At 45.3% G+C, this 17,045-nt stretch overlaps 1 protein-coding gene across 1 annotated transcript; it reads right to left on the bottom strand.

Moving 5' to 3' along the window:
* Positions 1-11,211: 11,211 nt before the first annotated feature.
* On the bottom strand, positions 11,212-14,458 carry LOC122124333 (glycosylation-dependent cell adhesion molecule 1-like). Its single transcript, XM_042699055.1, has 3 exons — positions 14,395-14,458; positions 12,300-12,521; positions 11,212-11,264 (listed from the first exon to the last, which is right to left on the bottom strand). The coding sequence occupies exons 1-3, from the start codon at positions 14,456-14,458 to the stop codon at positions 11,212-11,214; spliced, it is 339 nt and encodes a 112-aa protein (XP_042554989.1).
* Between the last annotated feature and the right edge of the window lie 2,587 nt (positions 14,459-17,045).

Raw genomic sequence — 17,045 nt, 5'->3', positions numbered from 1 at the left:
ACTTTAGAAAGATCTCGCTTGTTTCAATGCTAAATGGAGGTGGGCCTGGAAGAGGAAGAGTAGAAGTAGTGATTAATGCAGGTGAGAGGAGTTGACCTGGAATTGGAGTGGTGGCAGAGGGGGTGGGAAGATGAGGGTGAAATCAAAATGTGACCAGGAGATAGAGTCTGTAGCCTTGCTGGTCTGTTGATTGTGGAGACCAAGAGACAGGCAGAAATCAAAACTGTCCTTCAGGCGTTTGATTTTAGAAATGGATGGCCATAATTACTGAGATAGAGAGTTGAGGTGGGCAAGAATATTGAGATAGTAGTTCAGGTATGATGAAAGGTCTTGATACCATGGCATAAATACTAAGGCATATGGTCTGGGAAGGTGGCTCAGTGGTAGAGCACTTGCCTTGCATGCATGAGGCCTTGGGTTTGATTACTCAGCACCACATAAGCAAAAAGAAAAAAGCCAGAAGTGGCGCTGTGGCTCAAGTGGTAGAGTGCTAGCCTTGAGCTGAAGAGCTGAGCGTCAGCGCCCACGCCCAGAGTTCAGGCCCCATGACTGGACCCCCCCCCCAAAAAAAATACCAAGGCATAATACTATGAAGTTAAACAGGGGGCCTGTTAAACACAAACCTGAAGATTTTCTGTCTTGTTTCTCTTTCTTCTTCAATATATGACTTCTAGTTAGTGGCCTGAGATGGCTCCTCTAGCTCCCACCATTTTTTTTTTTTTTGCCCGTCTTGGGGGTTGAACTCAGGGACTGGGAACTGCCCCTGAGTTTCTTTTGCTCAAGGCTAGCACTCTACCACTTGAGCCACAGCCCTACTTCTGGCTTTTTTTGAGTAGTTTATTGGAGATAAACATCTCATGGACTTTCCTAGCCTGGATGGCTTTAAGTCATGATCCTCAGATCTCAGCCTACTTAGTAGCTAGGATTACAGGCGTGAGCCACGGGTGCCTGGATATTTTTTTTCTCAAATACTGGAGTTTGAACTCAGGTTCCCCTGCTAGTTAGGCTGGTGCTCTACCTCTGAACCAATTCGTGAGGTCCTTCTGGCTCCCATCTCTTTGTCTTACTCCATTTGTTAGGGGTAAGGGTTTAGAAAAGAGAATGAGAAGACAGCCATTAAGGGCACCATTCCTATCTGTCCTAATCTTTTCTCAAATCTTATTTCTGTACAACCTAGTCACCTGAGTACATCTAGCTGAGAGGAAGCTGGGTAAAATGTGGTCATTAATTATCTGGGGAAAAATGGTCAAGATTAGATCACCAGGTTGTTACACCTGGACCTCCAGAACAATGGAAATAGAAGGATGAAAACAAAGTGGTGTCACCCGGTACAAGTGAGCATTTGTGACGTTTCCCTCTAAAAGCAGGGACTTTTCACGTAGGGTTCTTGACTTTGATTGCAGAATAAGAGTTTCTGGGTAAGTCATAATGGTTAGAAAACTTGGTAGAGCCTTATTGAGTAAGTAAGCAAGCAGGAAAGCAGCCAAAAAGCACCCAAACAGACAAGCAGAAAGGCAGGGGCACATCCTAACCGAGTGTGGGTGTGCTCAAAGGGAGAGAGATGCACAGCTCTTTGACATCAGAGGGGTATTTATATGAAAAAAAAAAAACCGGGGGTCTGACTTTAAAGTTATGCAAAGATAGATGTTCATCTTTGCTCTTAATCGCTTGGTGTGACACTTTTGAGTTCTTGGATGTGTTGGGCATTCCTTCCAGGTAAGACTGCATCCTGCCATAAAACAGATGTTTATTTTTCAGGTAAGGAGGGTCTCCTGTTGTCTGTCCTAGAAGCAAAAATAGTGTTTTGTTGTTTCTAAATACCTTGTTTCTGAGTTGTCTTCCCCAGGCCTTATTTTCCTTAACTTATCCGGCCTCAGTAGGACCCCTCACTTTTGGATTTTAGGAGTTACCATGTACAGTGCAGGTGGAGTGAACTTGGCACAAGGACTGAGAAATCAGTGCATCGGAGCCATCTTCATGAGTGGTGAATGTTGCAGGAACGGAAGAGGAAGGCCAGGCAGTGGGTTCATCAGGGCATGAAGGAGAAGGAGGGAATGTGTTTTAGAGCAGCAACAGGGGAGAAAGAAGACAGACAACTCTTCTACCTTCTGGTTCGTAAGTAACTAGTGGTTTAGGGTATTTCCGCTTGAGAGGTTTAGAGAGGCCATAGGATTGTCAGGAAAAAAAAAAGTTATTTAAGATTAGGTAATATAGGGGCTGGGAAGGAGGCTCAGTGGTAGAGCGCTTGCCTTGCATGCATGAGACCCTGGGTTCGATTCCTCAGCACCACATAAGCAAAAAAAGCTGGAAGTGGCACTTTGGCTCAAGTGGTAGAGCACTAGCCTTGAGCTGAAGAACTGAGGGACAGCGCCCAGGCCCAGAGTTCAGGCCCCATGACCGACCCCCCCCCCCAAAAAAAAAGATTAGGTAATAGAACATTTAAAAGATATCAGGAATATCAAGGAATTTTCAGATTGTAGCGGAGAAGTACTAGAGGCACAATGAAAAACCTTGGCAGGGAGGAGGAGCAGGGCCAAACACTGGCTAGGATTGGGAGCTGGCAGAGCAGAGAATAGGGGTCTGGATAGCACAGGTCTCTGGAGGTTTTGCCTAGTGTTGACTGAGGCCAGCATCTCAGGTGTGGCAGTATAGATCTCAGTACCTACCAAGATGATCTGGGAGTCTTAGGCATCAGTGGTTTAAGATGATGGTTTAAGGCAAGGATTGAGAAAGGGGACCTCCATGTGATTGTTTGGGTGGAAAAGTTTATTAGGAAGAGGCAAACTTCGGGCCCACATGAGATGGAGGTATGCAGAGGGTGCACCAGGTGTGCAGAGAGGGCACTAATGATGGAGATTGATTATGTATGGGGGGGCGGGGAAGGAGAGACATGATCTCAGAGCCTGGAACCTCTCCGAGTTCAAAGGAGGCATAACCTCAGAGAAAGAGGAAGTGACCTCAGAACCTGGGAACCTCTCAGAGTCCGAAGGAGGTTGTGACCTCAAAGGAAGAGGAAGTGACCTCAGAGCCTAGGCCAGTTACCTCGGTTACTGTTGCTGGCCTAGGACTTCAAGGAAGGGCCACATGTGCATGGGGCCCTGCCCCCAGCAGACCTGACAATGGCCAGTCCTACAGGAAACAGAATAATCAATGGCTCTGTACAATGACAATCCCCAGATACTGTGAATATGTAAGGTTACACTTGCACTAAGATTGCTAATCAACAGGCCTTAAAATAAGGAGATTACTAGACTCGGTTGGCTCATGCCTGTAACCCTAGTTACTCAAGAGGCTGAGATCTTGAAGCCAGCCAGGGCAGGAAAGTCCATGAGATTCTTATCTCCAATTAAAGAGCCAGAAATGGAACTGTGGCTCAAGTGGTAGAGTGCTCTCCTTTAGCAAAAATGCTTAATAACAGTGCCCAGGGCCTATATTCAAGCCCCAAAAAGTCACCAAAAAGTAAAATAAAATAACAGGAAACAAAAGGAGATTGATTTGATTATCCAGACAGGCCCAAGATAATCAATCCAAAGAGTTGATCAATGTGGTTGAGCAAGACAGAAGGGAGGACCAGATTGATGGCAGGTGAGAAGGCCTTGTCTGGCTGGCCTGGCTTTGAAAACAGAGGCCCGGGGCCAAAGAATGTGGGCCGCCCCTTTGAAGTGGGAAAGGGCTGGGAAGCAGATTTCCTGCAGACACGCCTAGTGTGAGACCCATCTGGGATTTCTGAAGTATAGAACTGCCAGATAATAAATCGGTGTTGTATGAAGCTAGTGAATCTGTGGTAATTTGCAATTAGGAAACTCATGCAACATAAAAGGCTCTCCTCTCACAGTGACTTCTCCCTCCTGCAGGCTCTGACAGCTGGAGAGACAGAACATTTCCTAGGCTGAGTTTCACAAGGGGCCGGGTTAATGCATCCATCCACAGGGGTGTGTTTCTGAATAGCTTGGCCCCTTTCTCTCCTGCCCTTTCTAGTGAAGGCAGGGGTTGGAACAGGGCCTTCATGCTCCCTACCTCTCTTCTGGGAGAGGGTTGCTGTTTGCTTCTCTGTTAAATGAGTCAGACAGCAGGAAGGCAAGGAGGCCCCTTTGGACTTGTGTCCTGAAAACTTTCCAGCTTAGCATCGCCAGATAGGTCAGGGTGCTTTGGCTGGCTGGCAGTCATCTGGCCATTAATAAAATGATCTTGTGGTCCTCTTCCTGTCCCTATCTCTATTCTCTGGATGTTTTCTCCACTGGTCTGGGCTAGGAGAGTGGAGGGATGATGTGCTGTGGGCCTTCCTAGAGCCTAGATGGTGAATCTATCTATCTATCTATCTATCTATCTATCTATCTATCTATCTATCTATCTATCTATCTATCTATCTATCTATCTTTACCAGTCGTGAGGCTTGAATTCAGGGCTTGGGCATTGTCCCTGAACTCTGTTTTGCACAAGGCTAGTGCACTACCATTTGGAGCCACAGCTCCACTTCCAACTTTTTGTGGTTAATTGGAGATAAGAGTCTCACTGGGAGGCTGGGAAGTTGGCTCAGTGGTAGAGTGCTTGCCTTGCATGCCTGAGGCCCTGGGTTCGATTCCTCAGTACCACATAAGCAAAAAGCCTGAAGTGGCGCTGTGACTCAAGTGGTAGAGTGCTAGCCTTGAGCTGAAGAGCTGAGGGACAGTGCCCAGGCCCAGAATTCAGGCCCCATGACTGGACCCTCCCCCCCCCCCCAAAAAAAAAAAAAAAAAAAAGAGTCTCACCGGGGCTTTTCTCTCTGGGCTGACTTTGAACTACCACCCTCAGATCGTACCTCTTGAGTAGCTAGAATTACAGGCATGAGCCACCAGTGCTCAGCTTATGTATTTATTTAAAAAGCTTTTAAAGGTGATAACAGGTTATATTTACATAAGTCAGGTAAAGAATGCATTTCTTTTTGGACAATGTCACCCCTTCCCTCCTTGATGGTGAATTTAAAAACTACCCAGTGGGTTTTAGTGGGTCAAATCTCTGCAGGTAACTGACCTACAGCTGTATAAATGCAGCTGAGCTGGGCTGAAATTCCGTGTGGCGGCAGAGCACCAGACTGTAAAATTTTGGCTTCAGGTTATGTGTACTCATCTTTTGTAAGTGAGGCCAGGGTGGCCATCCCAGCTCCTGATTGTCTCCATGGCTTTGAGTGGCATTTGGGGTCACAGAAGGAACTGTGGAGGGGTTTCATTTACGGTTTCATCACAGGCATTGGGAATTATTTCATATCCCATGGACTCTGGTTGGCTTGAGTTTGTATGTCCACTGAGCCTGGCCTGGGACTGTGGATGTCACATGTCTTCTGTGGGTCTAACCATGGTATGTGTTCGACTTTATAAATAAACAAGAGTGGAGAAAAGGTTAGTGAAATTATTACAGGTCTAAAGGGTAAGAGAGAAATGAACAAATCTTGTACCTGGGATATTCTGTCTCTAAAAATCAGATTTATTCAGAGTCAGAACCATGGGGCCCCTGTAGGATACAAGTTGTGGCCCTGTACTGAGAAAAATCAGAAGAGGAGGGAAAGAAAGAAGCAATTATCTTGATTGAATTGGGAGAATAAGTAATCATCCTTTCTCTTTCTCCTCCTCCTTCTCCTGCTCCCTGTCTCCTTCTTTCTCCCCTCCTCCTCCTCTGGCTTTTCCTCCTCTTCTTCCTTCTCTATCTTGTTTCTTCTTCTTCTGCCCATTGAGCTTAGGGTTTTGCACATGTGAAGCATGAATTTTACCACTGAGTTACTCGCACAGTCCAAGGATAATATTGTCTTTGGAGAAAGAGCCCAGGCTTGAAATAATATGAAAAGAAAAGAAAACAAAAGGAAGGACTGGAAGAGTGGCTCAAGTGGAGAGCACTTGCCTAGCAAGCATGAGGTCCTAAGTTCAAACACCAATATCACCCAAAAAATTAACAAAATAAGTGGAAGTGATTCCATGCCTGCGTACTTTTAAGGATGGAACTAAAAAAGAATATTTACTATGTAGATCAGAAGAGGGTAAATGGGCCAGATATAACAATGATGCCAAGCCAGATGTGGCCACTAGAGGGAGTGTGGACCCAGGGAACTATTGTAGACAATCACTTGCACAGAGTGAGGGAAGGTGGGAGGTTTTTTTTTTGTATGCGTGTTTTTTTGGTAAAACCCCAATCATTATTAGGTAAGTTTCAGAGCGCCGTAGTTAAATTTTCTTTTAGGGCAGAATATTGTCTATGCTCTGAGCAAATGTGCCCGGGAAACGTGCCACGTAGTTACCGAGAAGATGAAACACTCTAAAGGGAGTTCGAAAGAAGTAGATTCTAGTCACACGTGAGTCAAGCTGGGACTAATGAGAGCAATATTTCAAATCCCTAAATATCACAGAAGAGGCAGTGCGCATGCGCTCACTTTTCATTAATTTCTCCATGGGAGATTTCTGCCACTTGAGGCTTCCATTCACATGCATGGTGGGGTGGAATCGAAGGACTTGAACTCTCCCTCACTTTCCCTCTCTCTCTTTATCTTCTCTCTGTCAATCTCTCCCTTCTCTCAGAAACCATGAAGTTTCCTGCTCAGCTTGTTGTGCCTATGATATCCTTTGTCATTTGAACAGGAAACTTTAAACATCGGATGTCATGAGATGCCTGCCCTTTACCTCTTCCATTCCAGAAGCTTGCTGTCCTGGCTAAGCACAACAAATTCCTGCCCCTTAAGCTCCCATGAGCTAGCTGTTGATGGATGGACCTGATATCAAGAGGAGCATGAACTGGATAAGGCTTGCAAACAACACTGATCAGTCACTTTAGATCTCCTTGGAGCCATGCACACATGAGGTGCTGTGCTGAACACAGCCCTCTGTAACATCTTTCTCTTGTGCCTTCAACTTGCATTAAGGTTTCTTTGGCATTGTCTTTGCTGCTTCTGAGAAACTAATTAAAAAAGTCATGCAGTAGGTTCTGGGCATATAATTGCCCTAGAATTGAGAATACACTAAGTTTTGCTGATAAGCAGCTGATGTCATGGTATCTTCCATATGACCTAGGTACTTTGATTTAGAAAGAAAGCTGGATGCTGATGGCTCATGCCTGTAATCCTAGCTCTTCAGGAGGCTGAGATTTGCAGATCCCAGATCAAAACCAGACCTAGCAGGAAAGTTTGTGAGAGATTTGTATTTCAAATTAACCACCAGAAAGGCAGAAGTGGAGGTATGGTTCATATGGTATAGAGCACTAAACTTCAGCGAAAAAGCTCAGGGACAGCACCCAGGTCTTGAGCTCAAACACCAGGACTGTTACAAAAAAAGAAAGAAAAAAAAATGAAAAAAGGAGGAACAAATAGATCAAGTCAACTTTGGAGTTGCTAGAGACAGCACTCCTACTTCAGGGAGAAAAAGGCATGATGTAGCTAGTCTCTTGTCTCCGCAGAGAAGCCTTTCCCCTCACCCCAAGGGAGTGCTCTTCATTCTTCTTACCCTCAGAACTGCGAGATCTCAACATAATCCCACCTATAGTCATACCTGAGAGAGATCTGAGGCTCTTCCAAGACCAGGAGAGCAGAGACACAGGGTAACCAACATTTCTTAACTGGCTGTGGGAAGCTAAAGTCATCCAGACTGAATCTACCCTTTCTATTCTCATCAGACCTTATTCTACCAACACGATGACAAAATCCCACTGTCTCCTGTCTATCCCAAGAGGTCACAAAGTATCTCAGGTGGGGATCCTAGGGCAGAGCCTGGAAGCTTCCTGAAGCTCCATCCCTGACTAGGTGAGATACATCAGTGATGCTGAAGTTCAGGTCTAGATGAATGGCCACACCCAGATTCCTTCACATTGAGATCCACTTGGTGAAGAATGAACAGCATAAGCTGTTACAGGTGGCTCATACCTGTAATTCTGAAGCTAGCTCCAATAAGAAAGTCCATGAGACTCTTATCTCCAACCAACCACAGGCCTGAGCTGTGGCTCAGGTGGTAGAGTATTAGCCTTGAGCACAAATGCTCAGGGACAGTGTCCAGGCCTGGAGTTCAAGCTCTAGGATCGCCAAAACAAAACAAAAAGGGATGCACAGCATAAGAAGTTGGGAGGGAAGGAATTTGGACTCCCATTTCTACACATTTCCATCTAAAAGAGAATATACTTCAATTTGTTAATTTCAAAATGAAGACAGGTTTATCTTGAAATTTTTTTGGCATTTTTTGGATTGCTGAGGTTGCGCCATTTTGTTATGTGACCCTGCTACATGGTGGTTACTTTGTAGTCCTCAAGTGAGTTGTACTGAGCTGATGGGAGAGAGGAAGTAGAGTCTAAGACACAATATGATTTTGGAGTGAATTCCTATTCTACTTGGCCTTAATTCAGAGGCCTTGGGAGCCAGCATTGACTAGGCTACCCACTGATCTTGGGGGATAGAAAGACTAGTGGTGAGCTGGGCTCTGTGGCTTGTAATCTTACCTACTCAGGAGGCTGAGATCGGAGGATCATGATTCAAAGCCAGCCTGGGTAGACAAATCAGAGAAGATTGTATCTCCAATTAACTTAGCACAAAAGCTAAAAGTGGAGGTGTGGCTCAAGTGGTAGAGTGCCACCCTAAAGCTAAGTGACAGTGTGAGTTTAAATTCAGGTTAGAAACAAAACAAAACAAAACAAAAATGCATAACCACCTGGCCACTTTTCCAGCTTGTCTACCTTATCTTCTGCAGTTTAAGGGCACACAACTCTACCCAAACCATCTTCCAAGCAAGATGGAAAGTTCCACTAAGTCTATCTTATCACATTCTTCCTTCCTTCCTTCCTTCTTTCTTTCTTTCTTTCTTTCTTTCTTTCTTTCTTTCTTTCTTTCTTTCTTCCTTCCTTCCTTCCTTCCTTCCTTCCTTCCTTCCTTTCTTTCTTTCTTTCTTTCTTTCTTTCTTTCTTTCTTTCTTTCTTTCTTTCTTTCTTTCTTTCTTTCTTTCTTTCTTTCTTTCTTTCTTTCTCTTTTTCTTTCTTTCTTTCTTCCTTCCTTTCTTCTTTCTTTCTTCCTTCCTTTCTTCTTTCTTTCTTTCTTCCCTTCCCTCCCCTCCCCCTCTCCCCTCCTTCCTTTCTTCCTTCCTTCCTCTCTCTCTCTCTCTCTTACTTTTTGTAGGTCATAGGGTTTGAACTCTGGGCCTGGGCACTGTCCCTGACCTCTTCAGCTCAAGGCTAGCGTTCTACCACTTGAGCCACAGTGCTACTTCCCACTAAGTCATTTTTAAGAGGTAACTGGTGACTTGGCAAAAATTCTTGCCAAAGTAACCAAGAGATTTGTGGAGTTCAGATATTGGAGGGGAAGTTTCTGTCAAGTTAGATGAAGAAAATTGAAGTGTTTTGGAGCTTTAGACATTCCATATTCATCTTTCTGACTTTCTGGCCCATACCAATATACAAAATAACATGAGGGGGCTGGGAAGGTGGCTCAGTGGTAGAGTGCTTGCCTTGCATGCATGAGGCCCTGGATTTGATTCCTCAGCACCACATAAGCAGAAAAAGCTGGAAGTGGCGCTGTCGCTCAAGTGGTCGAGTGCTAGCCTTGAACTGAAGAGTTGAGGGACAGCGCCCAGGCCCAGAGTTCAGGCCCCACAACCGACAGCAACAGCAACAGCAACAGCAAAAAACCATGAGGCAGACTGTCCCGTGCGGATCAAAGTGTCCACCTTGCTGATGGCTGGGCAGTGGTGCCAATAAACTCCAAATACAAGGCTTCCCATTAAAGGTGGATAAGATGCTGGGAGCCAGTGGCTCACACCTGTAGATCTAACTACTCAGAAGGCTAAGAAAGGAAGATCATGTTTCAAAGCCAGCATGGGCAGGAAAAATCTGTTAACCATCTAAAAACTTCTATTATCATCTAAAAACTGCAAGTGGAACTGTGGTTTATGAGGTAGAAGAACAGCCTTGAGCAAAAAACTAAGGGATAATGTCCACGACCTGAGTTCAAACCCTGAGCACTAGTACGCACACCCCCAACACTCCCACACCTCCACCACAAAATAGTTAAAAGAGACCTTAGGATAAAGGGGCTATTTATGTAGGCTAGTTACCTGTTCTTCTGTCTTATCTACTTCTCTGCCCAGGCTGGCTTTGAACAGCAATCTTCTGTATTTCACCCTTGGTAGTAGCTAGGATCATAGACTTAAACCCCAGTCCCTAGCTGACAGGTGGGCACTTTCTATACAAGAAAAGAGCAATGGATGGAGCAAGATTATCTTACCCATCTCCAGCTCAGAACACACTTCTTCCAGATTTTCCTGGGCCAGTACAGAGCCAGCCCTGAACAATAGTAGATCAGTTTCTCTGTTGATCTACTGAGTAAGTACCTTTTCATGTGTCCCGTTGGTAGGACATTAGAGATCAGAGATGGCTTCTTTTTGCCTTCCTACCTACTTATCAATCAATGGGTGGCCTTGGCTTTGATTGTAAGACCAAAAGAGACTTTAGTTCTCCTATTTTTTCTTTTTCTTTTTTGCTGTCCTTGCTAAGCACAACAAATTCCAGTCCTGGAGTTTGAACTCAGGGCCCAGGTACTCGCCCTGAACTTTTCACTCAAGGCTACTGATGTATCACTTGAGACACAGCTCCACTTCTGGCATTTTTTTTGGTAGTTAATTGGAGATTAGCGTCTCATGGACTTCCTGCCTAGGATGGCTTTGAACCATGATCCTCAGATCTCAGCCTCCTGAATAGTGGCAGCCACCAGCACCCTCCTTCCCCGCCCCCCTCCTCCTCCTCTTCTCCCTCCTCTTCCTCTTCTTCCTTCTTCTTCTATCTAGTGAGTACCACATGCCTTTACAGTGAAGACGGTCATAGTTGCAGGAAAATCAGCACATACTAGACAGATGAAGTCTGCTGAACACTTGGTAGGTGTTAATTGATTGGGAAACTCGACCTTGAGCCATCCTGGCAGTTGTAGAAGCCCTGCAGAGTGGTGGAGCACAAGATGGTGCAGGATGTGCCCTGGGGAGCAGATAGTCCATAGGTCAAACATACTAGGAAAGGAGCAGGGAGTTTAGAAAACGAGGGGAGTGTAATGTCCAGGACAGTCAGTGAGATGATTCTAGAAGATGTAACTGTGTAGTACAGAGAAGTCAGGACTGAGGGACAGCTTGGGGCTTATCGTTGGTCATGGCTCTCGGCAGAGCAGCTGCCACTGGAGGGTGGGGTGAGGGGACACGGAGGCTGGTATACGGATGGAGGGAGGCGGGAGCGTCAGGACCTTGCAAAGGATGCTTTGGGATGGAAAAACTTGAATAGCTCTGAAGCTGGAGAGGATGAAGGGTTGAAACTCAAAGGGGGTTAGAGGAGCGACGGAAGAAGCCCAGTGGAGTAGGGCATTCTGGTTTCCCTTCCTGGGCCCAACAAAACCACCACAGAGCTGAGTTTGGATTGTAACACTTTAATGCATGAATTCGAGGGGCTGAGCCAGGGTGCTGTAGATGAGCAATTGTGGGAGTGATACCGGGGCCTCCCATGGATCAGCCAAGGACCTCTTAGACATTCTTGCCATTAGGGCTTGGTGACAGTATGTTTGTGGAAGCATTCACCAATCCTTGCAGTTCCTTCCTGATTTCATGGGCCATCTTCATTATTTTTCCCTCTGGGGTGGTTGCTGGGGAACATGGAGGAGAGAAACATGTAGTTAAAATCCTGTGCTGCTTCACTCCTTGATGAATGAGGACACTAGCCTTCCATAGGGCTGGCAGTCTGTGTGACAGTTCATGTCATTTATAACTATTTTTTTAATTGGCTTAACATTAGTTATGCAAGGGAGGATTTCATTGTTACATTTCCATACATGTTTATAATATATTCCATTCAATTTCTTCCCCTCTATTACTCTTCATTCTCTGTGACCCCCCTTCCCCCAAACAATTTCAGCAGATTTCATCCATTTCTTCTCATAGCTGCAAATAATCTATTTCGACCATCTACAGATTTCATGGACTTTTAATTTTGTCCCCCGACAGCTTCCTTTCTCTTTCTGCAAACATTTTTTTTTTTTGTGTTGGTTGTGGGGGCTGAACTTTGGGCACTGTCCCTCAGCTCTTCAGCTCAAGGCTAGCGCTCTACCACTTGAACCACAGTGCCCCTTTCTGCTTTTTTCTGCTTATGTGGTGCTGAGGAATCGAACCCAGGGCCTCATGCATGCAAGGCAAGCACTCTACCACTGAGCCACCTTCCCAGCCCTTTCCTTTTTCTTTCTAACCCCACCTTACCTCTACCTAAGCTGTTTTCTACTCCTGCCCTTTTCTGCTTAATTCCTCTCCAACTGCTTTCCCCTGTTCCTTGGTTCCTACCAGGCCTGGGAATGAATTCTGTAAGCTTTTCTGATGGCTGCTCAGCATTTTGGAATCTGTCCTCTTGCTGCTGCTGGGTCTTGTGACTCTTTGGTCTGGTAGCTTGAATCACCACATTATCTTCGGAAATCAGCTCTTCTCTGAAGATGAAAGGCTCCTTAGAAAGAACCTCATTGGAAATGTGATCCTTCCTGGAATGGCTAGTTTGAGTGATCTGCGTAGCTGTGACCAAGGAGATGGAGGGGGTAAGGTGCAGAGAAAGAGTTCACTGTGAGAGACATCCAGCTACATTATGACCCCTTCATATGTAATGGGTATTGGAGTTGAGTTATTGCCTAATTAATATACAAATAAATCCTCAAATCCTCAAAGCACAGTTATAATTGTGTGTATGTGTGTGTGTGTGTGTGTGTGTGTGTGTGTGCTGGTCTTGAGGTTTGACCTCAGGCCCTGGGCACTGTCCCTGAGGTTTTTTTTTTTCTTTTATTTTTTTAGGCTAGCACTCTATGACTTGAGTCACAGTTCTGGCTTTTTTTGGTGGTTTATTGGAGATAAGAATCTCACAGACTTTCCTAGGCTGGCATCAAACCACGATCCTCAGATCTCAGCCTCCTGAGTAGCTAGGATTACAGGTGAGAGCCCCCAGCAGCTGGCTACACCTATATAATTTTGAATGCCATTAATTAGGAATTCCACTTCTCCCAGTAAATCTACTTTCCCAGTTAAAGATCATTTTTTTTTTTTTACAAACATCTGTCTCATAGCCTTGTTCATAGTCAGAGTTAATTAACATCAGCTCATTTTCTTTCAGGTATGATCATTGCTCCCATTTTCCTTTTTCACCCCTCAGGTAAACTGGAGGAAGCTGGTTTGAGATTAAACTAGGTGCACAGATAATCCTGAAATGTTCCTAGTGGGGGAGCTGAGCCTGCAACAGATGAGGCCTCTAATCTTCTTGCTTTGGGGTGAGCTGAAATGAGTTGCCCTGTAATATTTAGGTGTGAGATACAGTCCTCACCCCAACATACAATGACTACCTAGCATGTTCATATGGTTTCTGACCCTCACATCTTGGCCAATTAGTGCCATAGGAAAGGCAAATACTGGGAGGGACCGTCTTTCTCTCTCCTTCCTCAGGTGGAAAGTTCATCATTTCCTGGCTAGCCATTGACCATCACCGGCTAAAGACTTACGGGCATCTGTGTGCTGAGTCTCTGTGGGGACTTCATCTTTTGGCTCTGAAGAGGAAGAGATGAACATCTTCAGAGGTTTCAAGACAGTTTATACATGAGTCCCTCCCCTGCAACCATCCCTCACATCCCCATACCCTCAATTCTTCACCTCCCTTACTCTTCTTTCTGTTCTTCTTCGCATATAATATATGCTAAGAAGTATATAATTTATTTAAGATGTGGATCATTTATTTCTTGGTGATGACTCAGGTGTCTGTCTAGTCTTTTTGTGTATCCTAAGTCCCTAGAACTCTGCCTGACCCAACGTAAATGTTCAATACATAGCTAGTGGGTTCAATAAATAGTGTGTGTGCACACACATGTGATTTTTTTTTGTTCTCATTGTACAGAGGGAAGGCAGATGGTCCAATTCAGGTTGTCAAGAATCACTCCATCAGTGATCTGTCTAATGGTTGACCAATGTCTTCCCTGATATGGGCCTAATATGGCTCCTCTGAATGCATTCTGGGTTGCAGGATTCCTGAGGTTCTATGTTCTTATCCTCTGCCTCTATCCTCAAGGCCTTCCCCACCTTTCTGGGGTCCGGTTGTGGGGCCTGAACTCTGGGCCTGGGCGCTGTCCCTCAGCTCTTCAGCTCAAGGCTAGCGCTCTACCACTTGAGCCACAGCGCCACTTCCGGTTTTTTTCTTTTTGCTTATGTGGTACTGAGGAATTGAACCCAGGGCCTCATGCATGCAAGGCAAGCGCTCTACCACTGAGCCACCTTCCCAGCCCCCCTTCCCCACCTTTCTATACAGCATCTTATAAGGGTTAAAGAAGTCTTTAACCTTGCTGATGTCTCTCAGCTGACAGCCCAGTGTCTTCCAGGGGACTGAGGGAAGTGGAAAGGAGGCCATACTCACTGTGAGGGGCGGCAAGAGACGTGGCGGCTAGGCTGGCCAGCAGCAGAACAGTGAAGAGTTTCATGGTGGAGCTGAAGAGGGATAAACTTTCCCTGGGGAGACTGCTTAGAGCGGTCGGGAGTCAGCCTTTATTTATTTGTGGGTAAGGATGGGAAACGGGTTCAAGATTGGACCTGGGAGCATGCCAGATTTCCCCATTCTGAATATATTAGGTTGTTGGAATTGGAGTTTCTGGAAAACCAGTTAATAGGAAAAGAAGTCCCCTAGCCTTTCACCTGGCTTGAGCTATGCCAAGGTGTGTCAGCCGCAGGCTCTAACCCATATGTCTTTGGGATAACTTACGAGTTGAGTTGTCTCATTCATGACACGCCTTACAGGTCCATTTTTTACTTTTAATCATGTGAGCATTTTATTAATATCTGTTCTTCCTCAGAAGAATGAAACTTCTATTTATGACTGGGATTATGCCTGTTTTCCTTGTCACTCCTTTGTGTCCCCTGCCACCCTGTCCCAAACTTCTCTAGTAGCTGGTATATAACAGGAGTTCTGAAAATAACAGTTGGGTGAATAAGAGTGCAGATAAAACTCCCCATACGTTCAGGAATGAAGAAGCAAAGCGGTTACAGGACATCTAATAGGCCAGGTACCCCCAAGCATGTTCATATGGGGATAACTCATTTAACATGATGTGGGGGAGTTTAGTGATTAGTCACAGAAACTCATATTCCCAAAGGCAAGGCGAAGAACATAAAGCTCACTCATCTGGATGGATTTGAACCAGCTGTATTCAGGGTCTAGTGATGACCTTCGAAACCTGCTTTTGGATCATCTCCAGGCAGAGAGGGGCAGGTGGCCCTGAGGCCAAGCCTTGGGTCTTCAGCGGGAAGCAGCTTGCTGAGAATGGCAAGGTTCTACTGAGGATATGGTCTTGCTTGTAGGTGGCAGAAAGCTTGGGAGTGTGCCGGCCATTGTGAGTCCTGTACCCATGGGAGTAGAGAGCCCTAGGGGGCTGGCATTTGTCCCCCAATTGCTACAGCACAGCTCACTCCTTAGGCAAGAGGATGAACTGGAGGAAGTTTGTCTTGGGCTGCCTCCCACCTCCCCTTCCTCCCTGATGTCCCCTCTTACCAGCCACCTCCCCTCCCATAGCCCCGGGCACTCAGAAGCAGGGTCAGGCAGATGATGATATTCGTAGAGTCCATGAACATTGGGTTTCAGTTCTGCAAACTTAATTCCTAATGCATACAAAATGCACTCTACCAGCAGAGTCCCCATTCTCTCCAGGCTGTGCTATTTTAATAGTGTCTCATTGCCTTTTCTGATTCCCAGTCTGTCTCTCTTACAGACCCATCACCTGTGTTAGTGATGGGGGAAAGTTCAGGCCACATCTCTACTTGCAAGTCTTTAGTGATTAATCATCACTCATGGGCTAACACCAGACTCCTCAGTTCTCCACGCTTCCAGTCTCACTTCTTACCTCTGTGAGTTGGTCCCTGCTCACTAATATGCAAAGCCAGGCTTCATACTATTCCTCTGCCAGGAACTGCTTTCTCCTTTCCATCTGTCTGTTATATTCCTACCCCATGTCCCAGACTTGACCTCTCTTTCCTGTCCCCCATCGATGAATCATCTTGCCTCTGTGGGCCTCACATGGCATTATTTATATCTTCATGTTTTCATCCTTGCAAACCACTACTATTTATTATCTACCATATGCAAAGTTTGGAGATAGAACGCAGATAGAACAAAATTGCCTGGTTCCTGACCTTATGGTCAGGAACATGCTGTCATATTTAAGTGCTTGGAAAAAACATTGGTCTTACTGTTTTGAGGGCAGGGTCCTTAGTTTATCTCTGAATCTCAATGTATTTCGTGCAGCCCCTCAGAATTGCTGGACACTCCACTCTGGTTTTCTTGAGTCATTTTTCTTGTTCAATGTTTGCCCATTAGAATGTTTCATTAGAGTGTGAATGAGACCTCTGAGAGGAACAAGCACATAATTCAACAAAAGTGTATTTCAATGTCTACTGTTTAGCAGGTATGATAGAGGTAGTGTGCTAGCTCTCCAACCCTACAAGACAGGCCTGCTTCCTGTCCTCTCAGGCAAGGGTGCCAGGTAGGAGTTAAGTCACCTAGTTAGATGTGAATTTCATAGAAACAATGAGGGTTTTTCTTGGTATTAGTACAGCTCAAAGTTGCATAAGATAAAAGCCCATCTCAAAGACATCTAAGTTCACATTGAGTTGGGTGTGCTGGATTTCTGTGCTGAATGTGGCTCTCAGCACTCACGGCCTCAGAGAAGCCCAAGAAGCTAGGGAGGATTTTTCCTTCCACCCTTCCTTACCCCAGCCTCCTCCCGTGTACTCAGTTAAGGATTTGGGGATAGGGGCATGGGAGACTAGACAGGTGGCAGTGTGTCTGACACACCTGTAACTCTTTTCTTTCTTTCTTTCTTTCTTTTCTTTCTTTCTTTCTTTCTTTCTTTCTTTCTTTCTTTCTTTCTTTCTTTCTTTCTTTCTTTCTTTCTTTCTTTCTTTCTTTCTTTCTTTCTTTCTTTCTTTCTTTCTCTCTCTCTCTCTCTCTCCTTCCCTCCCTCCCTTCCTTCCTTCCTTCTTTTCTTTTTTCTTTCTTTCCTTTTTCCCAATTTCAAG

The sequence above is a fragment of the Dipodomys spectabilis genome, unplaced genomic scaffold (genome assembly GCF_019054845.1).
Source record: "Dipodomys spectabilis isolate Male_0828 unplaced genomic scaffold, ASM1905484v1 ptg000234l, whole genome shotgun sequence".
Taxonomy (NCBI): domain Eukaryota; kingdom Metazoa; phylum Chordata; class Mammalia; order Rodentia; family Heteromyidae; genus Dipodomys; species Dipodomys spectabilis.
Note: the sequence above shows the minus strand (reverse complement) of the source record. Positions and strands in the feature narration are given on the sequence as shown.

Bases quoted from the DNA above. Each gene is read 5' to 3' on its own strand.
- LOC122124333 (XM_042699055.1), bottom strand. From the start codon at position 14,458: ATGAAACTCTTCACTGTTCTGCTGCTGGCCAGCCTAGCCGCCACGTCT. The intron at 12,522-14,394 runs GTGAGTATGGCC...CCTTGGTCACAG, and splicing joins GTCTCTTGCCGCCCCTCACA to CTACGCAGATCACTCAAACT. The intron at 11,265-12,299 runs GTAGGAACCAAG...CATCCTCTCCAG, and splicing joins AGAATTCATTCCCAGGCCTG to CTTCAGAGCTATTCAAGTTT.